Genomic DNA, 20,720 nt, shown 5'->3' with positions numbered 1-20,720 from the left:
ATACAATTGTGATTTTATAGTATGGTTTCTACAAGTTTAGGGTATTGTGAAACCTTTATCTTTTGTGAAACAGGATCCAAGTTTACCATGTACAGCAATCGGGGGGGGGGGGGGGGGGGAGTATATTCTATATGTAAATTATATTATTATGAAATGTACACAAAGTGAAACTGAACTCCTAATCGGAAGAAGCAAAAATTTCGAATTTAACTAACATTATTTTATGTTCTGGTAACAAGTTCCATAATATCTTGCAACAAATGTGAAACCTGCAATGATAAATTGAGTGTACATGTCTTTAAGAAAAATTTGATTATTGGAATGACATTTTTTTTCATAAGGTATTTTTTTCCATAAGGTTATACGAATCTTAAAAATGCAGTACTTAGAAAGAAGAACAGAATGAGCTAGAACACTATTCAGTTTTTGTTTGTTATTGCTAGCGTACACATGGGAAAATGGGTTCGATGTGAGCCCATGTGGTCATGTTCAGATCGTACGTTGAATTGTTGATCCATGTCTTAGAGTGTCGGAGCTGAAAAGGAAGTGCTGAATTCCAAATAGCCTAAAGAAGGCAATAAAGATTAAAAACCCACAGGTAAAATTACGTTGAACAAGAACGGAAAGAATTAGTTAAATACTTAAACATCTGCAACTTAACGTGTCTTCCTATGTATTTTCAATCTTTTTGCCTTTGTCCTGATGGTGGAAATTGATTGTGTCCGAAATATATTGACTGATAGTTTTACGCTGCTCCATTTCTGTTAAATTATTTTCTTTATTTATTTGCTTAAAAGATGAAATATTTATTTTAGACTGAACATTTTATATAGGGAAGCGACAAGATAAATAAATATACAGAACATTAAGTAACATTCGATACATTACGTCTAAACAATCGTCTGGTGCAAAAGACTAGCAATTTAAATTTTTGACCTCATACAAATGACTTTTCACCAGTAAAGACGTCTAAATCTGAAGCACTTTCATTAAACCGAAGTGGTAATCTTTACAAGAATGATCTTTTAACAAAGGCAGATTTTGGGGTGTTATGAATTTATCGCATGGAGTACCAACAAGTGCGTTGAGATAGAAGTAATTTAAAATTTCAATACAGCTATACTGCCATTGATTTTGTAGAGTAATTTATAAACAGTCAATACTGTTCAGCCATTTTCTCGTGATGTAATCACAAAGATCATTTTGGTTTGGAGAAAGTCTATGGAAGTTTCGTTTCTTCCCCGGAGAAAATCTAGAAGTTTCCTTCCTTTCCCTGTTAAAAGCGGAATTCTCAAAAACGCTAAGACGTTTCCATTTATTTTTAATGAGATGGTTAAAACAAGAGTTTCATCATCGTAAGGTCTGTGAGATAATTAGGATTTGTCGCATAAATTTTGAACCACCTGATAAGATTCTCAGTTCACGCTCACCAAATAATTTAACTAAAATATGTTCAATTGATCAAATTTCTCCTAATTTCGATTAGTAATGTCATTTTCACCCCCGAAACTCTGTATTATGTAGTTATAGTGAGATTTTTTGGGTAGGTGCGATTTTGACCCGTGAGGTTTTGGCGATGTATCGGCCGCTAGATATTTTTATATACCTTCAGTAACAAGACTAATTCATGTTTTACAGAAGGTGCTAAAAGTGAAGGGGTCTCCAACTCTGAGTATCTATACTCAGGTACAGGAATACTGCTGCTACATGTATGTTCAATAAAGAGGGAGTATATCGAAGGTATTAAGCAGCTATCATCAAGGATGAAACGTCACGGAAATTAAGTTAAACATTGCTTGTATTTAGCGTATAGAATCCTAGCGCAATATTTTCTTCCTTTATTCGACGAAATTGTAAGTGCTTCATTTTGAAAATAAATTTAAATGTCGGCCAGTGTGCAAATCGATATCTCAGTGTATTGCAACAAGAACACAGTTTACAAAATTATGAGGTATTTGTTATTTTAACATTATTCTTTGTGTTATTTGCAGGTACTACCGAGGAACTCACGGTGTTATAGTAGTGTATGATGTGACAAGTGGTGACTCATTTGCAAATGTTAAAAGGTGGCTGCATGAAATCGAGCAGAACTGTGATGTTGTAAATAGGATATTAGGTACGTGATCCATTCTCAACTTACGTAAGGTACAATCTGGATATTGGTGAAGTACGGGAATACAATAAATTTATTTTTATGCAATAATTCTGGATTACAGATATAACCAGTTATAAATATGCACATTAAAGAAAGTAATAATATCACTTCTACATCTGAAATATATAAGGAATTCTACTTTTTGGATCCATTGATCTAAAATTATTTATTTACAGATCACATGTACAACAGATGTAAGGCCATTTTATGTATATTGGAAGTGTAATAATTGTAAGTGGGAAATAATTTTCGAATGGAAACAAGCAAAGTTTACATATCTAAACAAAGAAAGCAGAAGGAAAAACTGAAGTTGAAATTTGTCTTCTTTCGAACTGCATTTCCAAACTAAAGAGTTTGGCCGTTTATTTCTTCTGTTTAAGAATCTAAATTAAATCTGAGGTTACTGTCTGTCTCATTTTTTCAGCGTTTCGGAATTCGACTTCGAGAAATATGATCTCTCTTTTCAAGTTGATAAGAACATGGACAACCTCGTACTGTACGCATGGGTCAGTTCTTGGAGGACGTACTTGCTGTCCTGAAACCATCACTTGTACTATAGGCCGGGCACAAATACCCACCGTACCAATGTTTTTTCACATCCCCGACGAGAAAGAGATAAGTACATTCAAGCTATGTATGGTGCAATATTTATTGCAGGAAGACTTTCCCTACGTAAAAGTTTCTCCAGCAAAATATCAATATACCGGACTTTCAAACCTTGGTTTTGTGGACGGATGAGGCAACATTTACCAGAACATGCGTGTTCAACACACAACAGTTATGTGTAAGATGTTAAAATCCGCGTGCTACTCATTTGCAGCTCAATCAGCACAAGTTTTCAGTAAATGTTTGGTGTGATGTAGTACAAGACCACCTGATTTGTCCTTTGTTGCCTACCCATCTTTGTAGCGGCAATTACGTTAGCATTTTTACCTAACGTCGTGCCGAAACTTTAGAGAATATACCATTAGCAATTCAGCAGTGACTGTGGTTCCAACACTACGGCGCATCTTTACATTTTGACGTGAATGTTAGAAACTTCCTCAATCAAATATTTGTCGAGAGTTGGATTAACAGTGGTGACCTCCCTCGGTCACCACGCTTGCCAAACATTTTTGAATTTCTTTCTGTAGGGTGAGATGAAGTTTCCTGTGTACGAAACGCTTAACGCAACAGCCTAAGACATCGTTGCCTGTGTCATTGCAACCAGCGCGGTGATCTCAGAAATTAAGTGTGTTTAACCGCATCAGGTAACACCAAATTCGCCGATGATACCTATGTAATGAGGCCAATGGCGGACAGCTCCAACTCCGTCCCTGAAACGGTCTTCTTTTATATTTTTCGAACTGGTAAAACAGTTTACCATTCATCAACATGTCCAGAGACGTGTGTACCAGGGAGTACGATCTTACGGCAATAGCCACGGTGGCCTGAGATCGGGGGAATTCGTTCTATGTCGTCTGATCTTCGCATTTTTAGGCAGTCTATCTTATGTGCCTTTTTGGACCTCTTGTCACCACACTTCTTAACATGACCATTTTCCAGTTTTTGTTTGCTTTCGTCTGTCATCACTTTCTATGTTGCGAGCAGTCCTGTGTCCGCTAGAGGGTAGGGGTGATTCAATGCTAGAGGGCTCACGTTGTCTGCAAGGGATCCTAGATTCGATCCCATTACAAGTAAGTTTCTGATGGATAAATCGTGTTCGTGAGTACTTTTTAAGGTATTCCTGTTTCTCGCACGTTCTCATTCCACCAATATTCTTCCACAGCCACTCTACTTTAGCCCCAGGGCATAAATGTAGAATGTTAAACTAAAGATTTCATTTAGTTTCATTTTGTTCGCTACACTTATTCCCCATTGTAGCTGTACAGCTACGCATACGTCAAAATTCCTTCGGCTTCTTGATTGAGTTCGTCAGCAGTCATCAATTAGACTTTTCCTAACAGAATATTCGGGATCCTTAACGTTGTTTGGGGACTTTTTTTCTTTTGGCACCCTTAGAATTACCCAGCTTTAAGGGTGTGATGTAGTGGTCATTGGTGAGGTTACCCGCAATACATAGCCTAGGTCGCGTGTTGTACCCAATGGCGCCTCAAATCATTACAGCTGTATAACTTCCGATAACGCACGCCTGCACATTGTGTCTGATGGAATGTGGACAGGTTGAAGTAGAACTCGTCCGAAAGCTGACTGTATGCCACTCAGAACACCAGTGAATTTGGGTAGATGGAAGTCGACGCAAAGGTATGTGTACCGCGGATCCAGCGTTCAGCAGATACCTTCAACGCAGAGAAGTTTACAACATTTTTTCATTTTATTTATTTCTTTGTAGGAATGGTTCCAGATACGCATATTGGCCATTTTAAACTGAAACATGTAACAGCAGAAAAAGAAAGAAAAATGTAACATCAACAATAATGAAAAAAATCAACAAAACATTAACAGGTTTTACCTAACAATATTTACAACTTAATTTTGCACTATGCGGTTGGGACAATTCTTTCAGGGGTAAAGATATCTATGGTAAGTTGAAGTCTGTTGAATTCATCAGGAAGTCTGTACGTGAGCGACCTTCGGACTATTCCATTTTTAGGTTTTGGAATAAAGAAAAGATTCATATTCGTGTTTCACGAATAGGAATTCTAAAATTAAGTATGAAGAAATTTGTTTCTGAAATTAAGTTTGGAGAAGTCTGTTTCAGTGAGAGTTTAATTATACACTTACTGTTTTATGTTGAGAACAGTTTCTAGTTTGGAAAGATGTGGAGGACAGACCATGTCGAGTTGATATTGTATATGCTGTGCGTCACAGCTATGCGGACAAAATGTCTGTCACCCTATAGTGTGATCACATTGCGTGACCCATTGTCCGATCATCGATGCGTATGGTTGTCTTTCGTCCTTTACTTCCACACATACATTACTGTTGCAGCGGCATGTTCTGTATGCACACTAAATTCGTGATACTTGCAGTGCTGGGCAAAATAGGTAAGCAAACCTATTTGAAATACAAAATAGTACCACAAAATGTATTTAAAATACAAAATAGTTTTCAGAAGTGTATTTAAAATACAAAATACGTATTTCAAATAAATTTTGCAAAATACAAAATAGGTATCAAATTTTATACATAGTCTGCAAAATATTTGCATTGACTATGGATCATATAGTTTAGACATCAAACACAATCATTTTCTTTGCACCAAAAAACATCAAATTCTTCCATTAGGCCTACATCGAACACGATTCTTTCATTTAAGGAAATGCTTATTCGCTTTTAGCAACAATTTTTCTCAAACGTTTTGTCACTCATGCTCATTCTGTGGGATCGCATAATGAGGACCCCAAATGAGAAAAGTTACTTAACAGCTGCTGAATTTGGCACACATGCATTCAACTTTTTAAATGATTTAAGAACAAGAGGCTACTTCTCCAGTACACACATTGACATATCTGAATCCTCAAGGTACTGGAGACATTGCAACTGAGAAGCATTGGAGGATGCACAGATATTCTCCTTGTAATCGCTGATGTCCGATTCGAACAGATAATATTGTCCATCATTAAGATCATCTGCTTTCTCATTTGATAGTACAGTTAAATATTCTTGGAATCTTTTGTCCATGTCCTTTAACAATGCTTTCACTAGCGGATTACAGCACTTTGATGAGTGTAGTTTCAGTTTTTCCAGAATTTTCATGCGAATAAGTTCTGGGATGAGCTCGCCATAAAAGAAAGAGTCAGAAGATTGGAGGCGACCAAGTCCTTGTGCGATGGGCTCCATACAATTTTTAAGTATTCGTCAGAGCCATATCTAGAGATTTTAGTGCCCGGGACGAAGCAGAGTTTGGCGCCCCTACACTAACCTTACCAACCTTTTCCTTTTTTATTATATATAAGAGAAGCAGCTTTAGTTGTTACACTATGCTGAATTTTTATCAAGCTGCTTGGACAGATTATTGCAACAGCCAAAAGCGATCATTATGTATTCGTTTACAAATAAGACTTGTTTTCAAGAGGCTTATTTTGGACTTTTTGCTAAACTTGATAAAACTACCTTTGGTTGTATACAAATCCACTTGGGGAACAGTTATGGAAATTTATAACTCTTACAACGTTTCATACTATCGATAAGAAATGAAATTTCAATACATTAGGAATTATGTTCTTTTAAAATGTTCGAAATGGGTGACAACATTAATTTCCAGTAATAATTATAAACTTTTGTAATTTTATTCTGTATGTAACCACACAAGTAACATTTTAATTTCGATTCTTTTACGTAAAAAATATTTTGTGAAATGTAACGCAAATTCAGAAGAAGCCTTCCTTGTGAATTTCTCAGTGTTGACCAATAGAGGTGAAGAACATGTTTAATGTTTGTATTTAAAACCCAAAATATGGTTTGGTTACTAACATATGTTTGAAACTGTAGAAATTACTTAATTTTATAATGAATGAAAGTTCTGAATTTAAGGTTACTTATTATTAATTTAATTAACACATTAAAATACAGGAACACCCCCCATATATATATATATATATATATATATATATATATATATATATATATATATATATATATATATATATATATATATATATATATATAATGCATGTATATGTTTTGTATGTAAAATATGACACAACTACATACCTACGCAGAAAAAATATCCTGGCGATACAAGTAGTTGATGGAGAAATGATCCCAATGAATTCATATTTGAATTGGACACACACACACACACACACACACACACTCTCTCTCTCTCTCACACACACACACTCACTCACTCTCACTCTCTCACACACATAAGACTTTGAAAAAGACGAAAATCGTTAGGTTAAGTTCTGACCCCTTAAGCCTCTATTCTACAACTGATTAAACTTCGAAAATGTTATTATTCCCCTTGTTTACCTTCATTTTTCACATTCCCACGCAAACAGCAGTTTGCGTGTGGTCTTCACTCTTCTCATTTCCATACCTTCATTTTCACCACCGTGATTATCCGACAGCGTAGGAAAGCATGATTAACTAAGCAAACTCATCACCATCAAAACGTCGAACATTTATTTCAAAGTTTGACCGTTTGTGATTTTGAAAACGCTCCTGCGTACACTATAAGTCATTATTTCATGTAGTGTATATCACATGGTCACTAACAAATCATATTATTATAATTTTCTTTAATATTAATTTAGTAGGACACCAATACTTTTTCAGAGCGACGCATGTGTACTCGTTTCCAATCCTTTTTCTTTCTTCTTGCTCGTTCGGCGCCCTGTTACTATCAGCACCCGGGGTGACCGCTCCCCGGTTCTCCTCCCCGTAGCTACGGCTCTGGTATTCGTCGAGAAATTCCAACTTGTTATTTTTAAAAGTGGGAATTCCCGTGCAAGGCGTGCATCATTTAACTTACTTTTTACGTTTTGAAGCTTCATTGAACTATCAAAATAAGAATTCCATCTTATACGACAAGGTATTGTGGGAGACACACCAACAATATCTTTGAAAACCTCGCATGATTTCGGAGATTTCGACTGCAAGTTCCGCAACAAAAATCTACAATGGTGCCTCCACATAATGTTTATAACTGTTAGTTTCTATTGTTCTGTGTGCACGTTCGTAAGCTGTGTACGAGCCAATATATTGCCAATATCAGACCTATTTTGTATTTTGCATATTATGGAAAATAAAATACACTACAAAACCTCTTTCAAATATAAAATACAAAATAGTCTTTGAAAAGGTGTTTAAAATATAAAATAGAAAATGGTATTTTGTATTTTAAATAGGTATTTGAAATAGGTCCCAGCACTGGATACTTGAAGACGCCTTTCCGTAGTCGACCCTTCGCTCATATTCTCCTGTTTATATTACACCCTTTGTAGTTGAGAAGGCATAGTCAGGCTTATCCACACGTATTCTGTTTGCTTGTCGACCTTCGAATTCCTAATTGCTGTACGTCATATCCTATCGTTAGTTTGGAGGCATTTTTGACATTCTTTTGCGGTAATATATATAAAAGAACCATTTCATTTATCGTGTAATTAGTTTCAGCAGTTTATTCTGTTTTCAGTTGGAAATAAGAACGATGCACCAGATAGAAAAGTAGTGCTTACGGAGGATGCACAGCGATTTGCAGACCAAATGGGAATTCAACTCTTTGAAACAAGTGCCAAGGAAAACATCAATGTTGAAGAGGTTAGTAAGTGATAATACAATTTTCCTATATAAATTGTTTATTTGCAGTAATTTTTATGAAAAAAAAATTTAAGACTAATAGGAGAATTGAAGGTTGATGCTAGGCTGTATATATATATATATATTCTTGTATCAGCAGATGAAATTTTTCAACTACAGTTAAATTTCAGTACTTTTCACTGTACATTCGGATCAAATTTCGATATTGCACATTAACTTTGGAATTCATTCTGTAGAGTAAAGTGTTGAACTAAGTAAACGTTGAGGTATATTTAAAGGCGAATATTCACTGTCGTATATAAAACGTATTTTTAGGTTCTTGTATATAAAATAACTGCATGTTGCATGTAGAATATTAATGAATATTTACCTGATAATCATTTCTTTGGCTTGTCATTGGTTTGCTTTAATAATTAACTATTTTTCATATAAAGTGAAATGAGTTCAAAGCTGTATGTATGAAAAACGCAATAAAAACCTTAAAAAGAAAGAAAGAAAGAAACACATAAAATGTGTTTCCATTCTTCAAATTAGAGTAATATATTATTTGTGGTAGTCTATGGTGTGGTTGAACATTCCAGTTCAGTGATGATCATCTGAATCCTGTAATTTATCGAAATCTTAGTGAAATTTGAAAATTAGTCTAATTTTTGGATTGGGACCAACTAACAGTGGTCCGGTACATACAATATATAGATATTAGTTCGAGAATCCAACACTGGAGCTACGAAGAAAAATTCAAAATAGGAATCAGCGTTAAAATAGTGGTTTGCTTGATTGTCATTGTCATGCTTGTCAGCAGCATGGTCGATAATGTTACTTAATAGTATGTATAAAGTTCAAACTACGAAACTGATGACAGAGCATAAACGAGCAGGCAACAGTGCTTTCTTTACCTAAAGTGCATTCTTACAATATAATGTAGCTGACACGTAACTTAATGCAATAACAACCTCTTCTAAGTCACTCAGGAAGTATTCCTGAAGCAAGTTTTATTCGGAGTGCTACCATCTGTGTATTATTATTATTATTATTATTATTATTATTATTATTATTATTATTATTATTATTATTATTATTATTTTAATGCCATTCAGTTTAAGCTAATGCATTTTGAACTGTAATCAGAAAACAAGTTTTAATCAGAAGCAAAAAAAAAAAAATCTTATATGTATTTAAGACTGACTATAAATTATGATATTCGATTGACAACGTTGGTAAATGTCAAGAACAGACCACAATAAAATCTAGCATTAGCTCTTATTCTGTGCGACGTCTCTTATATTAAGAATTACAACTGGAAAACACTAGATGGTTGTGCCTAATAGCACTAGTAATCTTTCAGTAATTCAGATCAAAAGGGACGAGGATCTGTTCGCGTTACGAAGTATACGATATTTGAAGGGAAAGGAGGGCGTTGTGCTAAACGAATGGTATTTGATACTTTAAAATCAGTTAAGGTATGTGCTTTAGGAAGTTCTTGTAGTTATGTGGTTAGTGTACATGCCTTTGGCATGGGAGATCCGTGTTCGATTCCCGGTGGGAGCTCATTCAGTTTGGATCCTACGTTAAGCCATAGGCCCACATTTCATATAACCTTGCTGCTGAAATGGACACTAAACTTAAGTTGACCCAAACCAAAATGTGCTTTTTAACATGACGGCATAAAATATAGTACTATGTTAATATATACCCGTCAGCGTTTCTAAAGTCAAAACACTGGAGTAACTTTTCATTCAGTATAGCATAGGAACTTGAGAGAAAGAGATGGGTAGGGCATTACAGTGGTAATACGTTGCAAGATCTATACTAACAGCGCCATATTAGTGGGATGACTTGTATACAGTTTACTGAAAATTGTAATTTGTCAAGTGGAATGCATGTTATTAAATCAATAAATTTAAAAAAAATCGAATTCTTATTCATTACATTTTTAAATCTATGAACTCCGCTTACATGTGTGCTCTTAGTTATCAGCTAGCTTAGTTGATGCCTCGAGCTTGTAATAGAATAACTGCTTTTTTGTGTGACTACTCGAATTTCTGTGTGCCAGCAATCGTATGATGTAGAGGGAATCACATTTTTACACTGTATACTTTGTCTTTCAAGTAAGCCCACACTGCAGAATGCATTGGATTCAAATCCGAGGTCCGGGGGGGGGAGGGAGTGATTCCTCTGCGACCAATCCGGTGATAGAAGTTCTCATCAAGCCAGTGACGCACCTGCAAGCTTTAATGGGGTCTCTGCACCTGTTCCGTCTTCCATAAACTACTGAACCAGTTCTGTTGAGATCTAGAAATGATGAGTCTTCCAACACTGCAAGATGTATTTCGATAGAGATAGTGACTTCAAAAACATAGTAGGGATCAACGATATGTCTTCCCACAAACCACACCAAGCACGTTATGCGTTCGGACCTTGCTGTTTTATATCTGTAAAACGTGAAACTAAACAGTTGTTGGAATTTGACTATGGTGCTGGACTTAAAGCCAATTTGTATTTTTGATCTAGACATGTGCATGCAATAATGAAAACAAATCGCTGATTTGTACATTTTGTTTTTACAGATGTTTATGGCCATAACGAGACAGGTTTTGAGGACTAAAAAGGAGAGGAAAGAACGACAAGCCATTCAAAATAATGATACCGTCAATCTTCGGAAGGGGCCAAAACAATCGAAGAGAAAGTGTTGTTAACATTAAAAGGGTAAGGAGAAAATATCATATTTATAAGTCATGTCAGATTTTGAAATTTCTAAAGGTACTTTAGATTAACGTACTGCAATTTCGATTATAATCAGAAAGTTTCAAACGCGCACACTTATTTTGCATGAAACAAGTACATTTCTTCGTCTGCTGTTTTAGACCTTTATTAAAGTCCAATTTATAACTATAAGTGCTGTAAACATGTTATATATATGGTAGAGATATTCTAAATCTGAAATTTAAACAGTAACGTAGCGTGAAATTTTAAAATGGGTACGCTGAAATTAGATTCGTAGCTAGAGGGTGGCTAGGAGGGGCCCAGTCCCCTCAAACTTATAATTGTTTGTTGTATGTATAAATCAGTGTAAAGTGAATTGAAGGTACCCCTTCTCTCCACCAAAAAAGCACGATCCCGCCCTTATTAAAACGATCACGTCTTATTGTCCTAACTACGGCCTTGGCTATAATGCTCGATAGAAAAATGCTAATTCATGCAATATGTTTATCATATAATGCAAAAAATAGTATAAGAGTGGCTCTGCTTCATACTCTCCTTACATTTCACATACTGTATCAAGGAAATAAATAAAAACGGATATATGGCTATATTAATTGTAAATTCTCGAAATCATACATACAAACTTAACCACTTCACCCCAACAACACATATCAGCATACTGATGGAAAAAGTGGAGCAGCAGCTCACAGTCAATTGATGATTTTCACAGAAAAAAGCTATTTTTAGATTGAAAGTATGAAAAAAAGAAAAGAAACTATACCTCATCTGAGGCCTCCTTCAGTATCGATTTTCGAAAAACTTGTGGATCGCAACGCAAAAAATACAAACAATTATAACTATGTCAATTATCACCATCTTAAATGTAAATTTTACGCTGTGATAACGCAAACCAGTACGCAATAAGGTCCTTGATATATTAATACTATTCATAACAACATAACATTTTTATTTTTTTTATTTTATTTATTTATTTATTTATTTATTTGCCAAAACTTGTTACTGAATGCGAGCTTCTAAATTTTTCATAGTCTCTGTTCTATACTTTATTACAAGACCGTGTTCTGTCGCTTTTGTTTCCCCAAACACCCGAAAGGCTGGCCTTTCGTCACCATTCGTCCACTTTCGTTGCATCGTGTGTAATTTGTGTTTAGCTTAAATAGTTTTCGTCTGCTGAGAGTGGTGGGAAAGTGATTGTCACCGCCCCATTTTCCTAATTCCATGAGAGAAGCGGAAGGCTAGCCGCCGATAGCCTTCAGTGCGTTTTTGCAGAAGCTTCGCTTCATCTCGCTTGATGATTAAACAGCGTATTATAAAATAAATCCATTTTAATAAAATTAATTGTATCAATGTCCAAAAGCAACATTTCAGGCTGATGTATAAATAAATGGATAGGCAAGGCCTTATAGCCTTAATGGACACTACGTCCCTGAATTTAAACTTAAGTTACTCTACCTGTTTTAGTTTGGCTTAGCTAAGATAAGTTGCTAACCGTGTCCAGCACTTAGTTTTAAAAGGAAGTCTATAATTTAAATACACATCACAGAGAAACGCTCTAAACTTCGAAGGAGTCCGGTTTATCAGTTTAGTTTCCTCTTCCTAACACTTCGAGGACTTACTTCGTTATTATTCCCCATCAATAGAGAATTAGTAAGTTTCCCTATTGCTTACAGTATAGTTCTTCGTTGATTTTAATAAATTTCATTATAACTACAAATTGTATTTACTACATAGATAAGTGACTCATTATTTACTTTATTATGTTTACTAGGTTTGTTTCATTTATTTATTTATTTATTCTAAATATCAGTTTTTTCCCCTTGGAAATTTTGGCTAAATCCAAATCCCAGCTTTGAGACCAATACTCTGATACCAAAAAAATTTTCACAGGAAAATATTTTACATGCGTATTAAGAAACAAGGTCAGATGAAGTTTGCAGATCGCGTGAGATATACACTATCCTTTTAATTAATATATTATTTTTAATCAAATAAAAGATGAAAACTAACTTTTTCAATCACAGAATGTAATGATAAAACATATTTTCAATAAGAGAAACATACAGCAATCAAAATTACTAACATAAATGTGAATTTACGGATTAATTATCAAACTAATGTATGGTTGTTGTGATCGGAATGCTCCCGACTGACGTGTATCACTTGCATAGGCCAAATCTACGGTACTTGGTTAGTCAAAGTGGTCTCCCTCTGCAACCATATACTTTTTCCATTGTTCAACAAATTATTGGATTTCATAACGAAAGAAATCTGAAGTCTGGAACGCGAAGAAGCCCTCGATCGTACGTTGCACCGCCTGATCACGAGGGAAGTTCTACACCAGTAAGTGACCGAGATGCCGCAAGAGGTAGTAGTCGAAGGGAGAGGCGTCAGTACAATATTGTGGGCTGAGGAAGGTTTCATACCTCAAATCATTAAAAGTTCACACCCACACCATCCTTTGAGTGACATATGATGTGCATTGTGCAACACACAAAATCTGTTAACCATTGCTGGATGCTGGCGGACAAATTTGCAGTGCATTTCAAACGGTTAACTGCTGTAATGATTCACAGTAATGGTTTCTCCCCGACGGAGAAAGACCATAGATCACCATGCCAGCAACATAACCTTCTTCAGATGGAGAGTTTTTTAGAAACTGTCATAGTCATCGATCAAAATTCAGTTAATCCTGACTGTGTATGATTGTCGTAACTGATCTGCTTTTCATCAGAAGTGACAGTCCGTTCTAGGAAACCTTCTTGTTTTTTTCATACACTCAGTTAACTGCACATATTCAGACGGGGATCGTAGATGATTGGTGTCAACTCATGTGGCACCCATGATTACCAATATTTTCACCTTACCTATTGCGTAGAGCCGCCGGAGTAGTGTAGTGTATGGTATATGTTGTATTTGGTATGTGATCTAACTTGGCGTATGTGGTAACCTGAAAGAATACAAAGAAATGTTTCATTAATTTATTTTGAAAACGGTAATAAAATACGAATTAAGAAGAAAATATTTTATAAAATTAAAGATATGATAATAAGTAAGTGGACGCGCATAATTAATTAAGTATAAATTATGAAGTGAAATATATTAAAGTAACACAAAGTTAAACGAGTTGTAATAACAATTAATAAATCGATGGAATACTTATTTGTCGAATGAAGTGCAACTGGGCACGGAGAATCTGGAACCTGTGAGGAAGAAAGAGTAGGGGTAAGTAATATGTAGAGCTCACAAAGAAATAATGTATGAATTATACTGCACGTTTTAGAATTTCACTCATCCGCTTTTACTATGGTTAACCAACGTACCACAACTCTATTTTATATTTCCTAACTGAACCAAATCAGTAATTTAAGATTATATATTCTACAACTGATACGTGTTCTGTCATTTGTAGTCTGTTACGTACATCAATTTTTATAATGTTAATGTAAATTAACAACAGAATTTTACTGACAGAAAGCAGAATGTACTCACCTTTGTTTAATACGGATACACGCTTACCTGTATTGTCAAATATTTGGATTTTTCGTGCTGAAAGTGATTTGCACATTTATGAATTTATACTGTTGTTTCACAACATATTGTATGTTCTTTCCAAATTTTCTCTCGAACCTTATTTAGCAAATCGTAAATGTGTCAGGCTTAGTTCATTTCAAATACTTAACTCACGCAACATATTAGTCATGGATTTATTTTCATGCAAAGTGATCTGCTTATAGTTGCATACGCATTTGCCTTCACGACGACGAACATGGATTAGATGCACTTTTTCTTTGTCCATGAGAGTTGCTGCGATGACGACTAATTCTTTACTGGGTCCTAGGTTTAGTTTTCCTCACGAACTGGAATCTCCAAAGGATATCCTCGAAGACAGACTGTATCAAACTAAATTCTAATGTTGCACAAAGCGACAAACTGTGTGGACCTTCGCGGAACAGTTGAAACAAAAGGGACTTCCCTAGTAAGATAGTGAAATCGGCCCTTGATCCAAACGGGGTTGTTATTGACCCAAAATGGTACTTTTGACCTAAAACTATCTTTAAAAAAAAAATTTAAAAAAAACTACCCTCACCCCTTACTGAATTATCGTATCATACATGGTCAAAATTGAATATTTTTTAAATTTTGGTTGGGATGGTCGAAATATTTTGAAAGTTTCACATTGTAGGTACTATGTAGGTGTAATTTTTTTTTTTTTTTCGTGTTGAAAATTTCAAAAAATCGTAGAAAAATTTTTTGGGGCGAATAAGACAGGATTGAAGTCCATTTTATCCAGTATATATCTGAGCGTTAACGGGGGCTATTGCCCCTGTAGCACCACCACCACCCTTGAATCCGCGCCTGGTGCCATACATACCACAAATCTTTGATTTTTTAAATGCATATCCCAAACTATTCAAGCAAATAATCGTAATATACTACAGCATATCTGGCATTAAGTTGACTAGTGGAGGCTGGAGCTGATGCGGAGTTTCAAAATAGCTGCTGTTGAACACATGTAATGCACTGCAACAACAATTTCTGGGTTCTACTACTACAATTTATTTCAATGTAGTTTTTCGTGATATATTTCAAGTCGGGGATATATAAATGCCATTTTGCGAAAGTTACATGACAAAAATGTATGTATTGACTCTAAAACGTGAAGGAAAAAGATTAGACAATCTTTTTTGTTGTGTTGAGTTTTTGTAGGTGGCGGTAGTATTTATTCGTATAAATGAAATAAAAAACTATTTTTACTAGAAAGTCGATAAATTGCATTATCTATCAATGGCGGTTCATGGTCTGTAGAAGCACCGGTTGCAACCAAAGATATGTAGGTACGCGCAAGTGTTCCCCTCCCCCCAGCGTTCTTGAGTCTTATCCGTAATATATTCAGGAAATGTGAAGAGGAAAGTCTCTTCAAGATCTATTTGTACTTTATTGATTAAAGTATACTTTCTAATATTGATTTAATATATAAGCTATTGCGCTTTTTGTTTTAAACAACCACTATCAGTGTACGTTTATACAATATTTATATCCAAAACTTCTATACTCATGTTGTTAAAAAAAAAAAAAAAAAAAAAAAAGATAAATCGAATATATAGCATGTGCTGTAAGCCGTGAATGATGGCGTAACCCAAAAAGAAGAAAGAAAAAAAATGCATATACTCATGCACGCTGTTAAACAAATTTATTTAATTAAATAAACTATACGTTATTTAAAATGGAAGGTCTTTCTTCATTCTTTTCGAGCTTAAAATTTTTCTATGACTCGATTGAAATATGAACTCTACTCGCCAGGTCTTTCTGACTAGAAAGCATACCGCAAATATTTTCCGCTGTATTTTCTTTAGGGTAGAGAAACACCTCTCTCATTCGACAAAATGCATTTCGTTAGCATTTCTTTGTATGAATATAAGGGACAAAAAGTCCATTTTCAGTAACGACTAATTTTTGTCTTCTGTTCTACTATAAAGAAACATGAAATCTAAGATTTTTTCCTTCGAAAATGAAAACAAAAGAGTTTAACATTCCAGCAAATTAGGCTAAAAAAGACAGATTATTAATGAGAGTAAATGATTTTGAGATTAATCTTCTATGCTCTTTGCCGGAAATCGAACACGGAATCATGTGCACGAAAAACACAGAGCTAAGTATTAGACGAGTGGTAGGACGGGACCATGATTGACTAAATATTAATATTTGGAATGATTTGTCAGTTTTCAATTAATGGGAACTAACCGTGAATTCGAAATCACTTAATTTGATGCTGAAAATACCCTGAATATAGAATTTCTCTTTTGGCAGTGGTAGGAGTATATTTCAAAGTAGGAAAAAAGAACGAACTGTGATTGCAAGCACTAGATATTTCTGCTATTATCAATGTTCATTTGATTTGATTTGGTTTACTATTCATTCTGTACATCATATTACATGTATGTTTGACTATTGAGTCTTCTTTATTTCAGTTCTTAACTATAACGATGGTTTAAATTGGAGCAATTTTGTGAAAACAAAATCAAGCAACCTCCTAAGCACAAAAAGAATATGTATACTTCTGTGTATAGTAAGATTATTATTCTTTCAGTGTCACAAATTATTTCCTAGATTCTAAATTATTTGGGGTCCCTGGTTCGATCTCAAGCTGCGTCAAGTGGGCTTTGTGTTGAACGAACACCATGTACGTGTGTTTTCTCGGGGTTACCCTGTTTCCTCCCACTTTCTTCATTCTAACATTTCATTCACTCTCATCTATCTCCTTTAGCATATGGCAATCAAACATATTGATGAGAGATTAGTTACAAATTACTTAACTGGGTGGAGTGGGAAGAAATATAACAAGTCCTGTTGACTGCATTTATACTTCAGTTTTTCATTAGACATACTTCCATGTTGGAATCTCCTGATTTCATAGCTGGTAGCATGACAATACGGAAAAAAAAAGGAAAACATCTTGCTTGAAAGAAAACCGAAACTAGACAGTTCTTGAGGCGTAAACATTCTTAAAAACTGCACCAAGATGAGCACAAAATTAAAATACGGAATTGTTTTATATTTTGATAATTCCTCTGTTTTAATCATAATGAATATTTAGGACCACAAACACCCGCAGGATTTTTTCCCCACCCGCAAGCTGGGAGAGGGAAAAGATCAATACAAAGGGAAGCATCGAATATACACACCTTGATGCAATTTTCTTCATGTAATCAGTGGTAAAAGTGGATCTGAAAAGGTAGGGGGACAAATGACGTCACACGGTCCCCTGTGCCTATCTTTGCCCATTGTATTTTTTTAGAAAGTGGAGGGACATGATATATATTTTTTTTAAGTTGGTGTACGACGTACCTCCACGTTCCCCCTCACTTTTATCCCTGCATGTAATACAATAATTATTGATGCATATTTCATAACTCGATTAACTATATAGTAAATATTAATTACTGTAGTGAGTGAGCAACCAAATCTAAAATGTTTGAGCATGTATTTCGGAGAACAGAACCCCTTTCAAAAATCCAGAGGGCCATTGCCCCTTGTTGTCGGTGTCTATGCTTAGGACTTTACTATAAAACCACCGTAATATATAATCTCGCTTATCTCAATCATAGCGGGCAATTATACCATGTCAAGCACGCTTGCATTGTTGGTCCTAAAGTTACGTCGTTGCTTTTGTTTTATATTTTATTTCATTTATTTATTTTATATTATTTTATTTTTACTACTACTTCCTTCCAGAAACTTTTGTCCGAGTACAGTGTCAAAAGGGGCTGGACAGGATAGCAATTCAATTTTCTTAGCTTCGGGGGAACGCTACCCAACTATGGGAGGGCAAAATTCCCCCCAATATTATGCCTGTAAGAAACACTACTACCACCAGACGCGAATTTGTTCTTTGCGAGTTTATGCTTTGTGAATAACTTCTTCCTTCCCATCTTCTGTATCTCACTCACCCAATCAATTGAGTCGAGCGCTACCAAGCGTAGGAATTCGTAACTATTACTGAAGCTGACTACATACCAGTTGCCATTAAAAGTGCAACTGGAAGCGTACAATACGGAAAGATAGCAGCGATGCAAGAATAAATCCACTTCCCCATGTTAAGAGATAGGAGCTCGCTGCCATATGCTCAATGTTACTGCTTCCAGTGGCAATGCTCACAGCAACTGGAAATGTAAATCTCTCTCTCTCTTTCAGTTTTTTTAATTGATTTTTTTAAAGATGCTTCAATACTATTTTGCACTCTTGAACAAAGGTTTATGTTCTACTGATATACTACTTTAATACTTAAAAGTATCTTTAGTATTAACAAATATCCGGTTGCACAACCATGCAACATATAATACCAGCCGCCGCTGTTATCTGTCTTACATATTAATAAAAATGAATGTGATCTTGTTTTTGATCACGTTACAGTCAAACGGTTTAACCGATTGAAGTAAGGTTTTTAACACAGTTTGTACATAGCTCGACCTGGGTCTTTACTATGCCACTACATTCCAATTGAAGTATCGGGAGTCCACTTATGCTTAAAACAATATTCCACGCCGTAAAAATGTAGTAGTTATTACTGCCTCCCCGCTGGTCGAGGTGCTAGCGCTTGCGTCTTTGATGCACATGGTTTCGGGTTCGCTCCTGCACATAATAAAGTAATGCTTTAAATAAAGCATGTGTAAGTAGATGGAAAAAGGTCAATACGAGAAACCCCAGTGGGACAACACAAAAATTTGTCATAAAATGTTTTTTATCATTTCTAACGTAGACTTTAAACGTGAAATAAACAATGTCAACGAGGAAGCGAATGAACTTAAGAAGGGAAACTAGGCATGATGTGTTCAACGACGGACTTAATACAGCATAGGGAGGGGAAATAACATGGAATCGGTTAGCCAATGGGAGAAACGAGTGAACGTAGTTTGCATTTGGGTTAGCTGGGTTCTCACCGTTTCATTTCGATTGAAATACATATCCTACGGGGAAGAAAGGAGCTTCATATACACCTTTAAAACAATTTTCTATGAACCTATTCCTGCGAAGAATGTACGTTCAGTTAGTTATCCTTATTTACTTCATCTATTTGTAACATTCCTATAAAAAGAGATGTGATAATTACAGTCCTACCTGGATTAGATTGGCAAAGTATAGAATCCATTGGCGGGTCTTTGTTTCTGTGTCATTGAACCTTCTCATTCTTTAAGAGGCCATATGGTTAGTAGTTAAATATTCCTGAATAATTAGTGAAATAATGAACGATATACGTCTACAAATACATTTTTTTTTTTTTTTTTTTTTTCAGATCCACGTACACTGAGGACTATATGGCATTTCGTGCTAGTTAATTCCTAAGAAAGAAGCGAAAACTGGAGCATATGCTCTGTCATTGCTCTTTGCAGCTGAGTGTGGAGCCCAGTGACTCTCCTAATATACACGTTGGTGCTGCTTTTAAATTGACAATACGCATACCTTGTTATGTAGCCGAGATTGCATATGACGGAAGTATGTAAGTGCTGTGATTGGTTAGAGTCCGGAAACATAAATAAAATCTACTGTGTAATGTGCTGTGGAGACTTCTCAACAGTGAAACAAAGTAACTGATAGAAACTTAAAAGTACATATTGGTCCAAGAAATGTTGCAGCTGCAGTATTGATACACTTCCATAAATAAATTAAAATGAACTTATATATAAATATGTATGTATGAATAATAAATTTCCACCGGTGAAATACTATTGAATGGGTAGAAAAAATAATGTTATTGACTTCTATTGTGTGATTTACTGAAAGACAGTGATCTATAAATGAATTTTGAATGCTTTTTGCAGGGTCTCCTAGATCCTCATTAATGAAAGGTAATAATTCATATTGTGTGCACAAGTATTTTTTTTTTTAAAGAATATAAAAGGGTAAACTAATTATTTTTTTGTCTTGCATTTGTAATAATGTTCCATTTCAACAATGAGTATAACCCAAGCTTTTACTTGACAATTTGTTATAAATGAGAGAATTGTTTGTTGCTGTAAAAATGTGTTTTTGAGTATCATCGTGTCACAAGAGATGTAAACATTTGTAACTTATTTTGAAAACTTGAAGCAATGTGCTTATTTTGAAACTTAGCCAAATATACATATATATATATTTTGTT

The 20,720-nt window shown here is 35.1% G+C and overlaps 1 protein-coding gene across 1 annotated transcript in view; it reads left to right on the top strand.

The window, feature by feature from the left end:
* Positions 1-20,464, top strand: part of Rab35 (RAS oncogene family member Rab35) — a 29,202-nt gene extending 8,738 nt beyond the window's left edge. The window contains exons 3-6 of the mRNA XM_081768722.1: positions 1,992-2,116; positions 8,235-8,359; positions 10,927-11,065; positions 19,875-20,464. Coding sequence (XP_081624848.1) covers positions 1,992-2,116; positions 8,235-8,359; positions 10,927-11,055 — 379 coding nt within the window. The 3' untranslated portion in view covers positions 11,056-11,065; positions 19,875-20,464. The remainder of the gene's footprint in view (positions 1-1,991; positions 2,117-8,234; positions 8,360-10,926; positions 11,066-19,874) is intronic.
* The last annotated feature ends 256 nt before the right edge of the window (positions 20,465-20,720 follow it).

This window comes from Thermobia domestica, chromosome 8 (assembly GCF_964235325.1).
Source record: "Thermobia domestica chromosome 8, izTheDome1.hap1.1, whole genome shotgun sequence".
NCBI classification, from domain to species: Eukaryota; Metazoa; Arthropoda; class Insecta; order Zygentoma; family Lepismatidae; genus Thermobia; species Thermobia domestica.
This window is presented reverse-complemented; position numbering and strand designations above follow the sequence as displayed.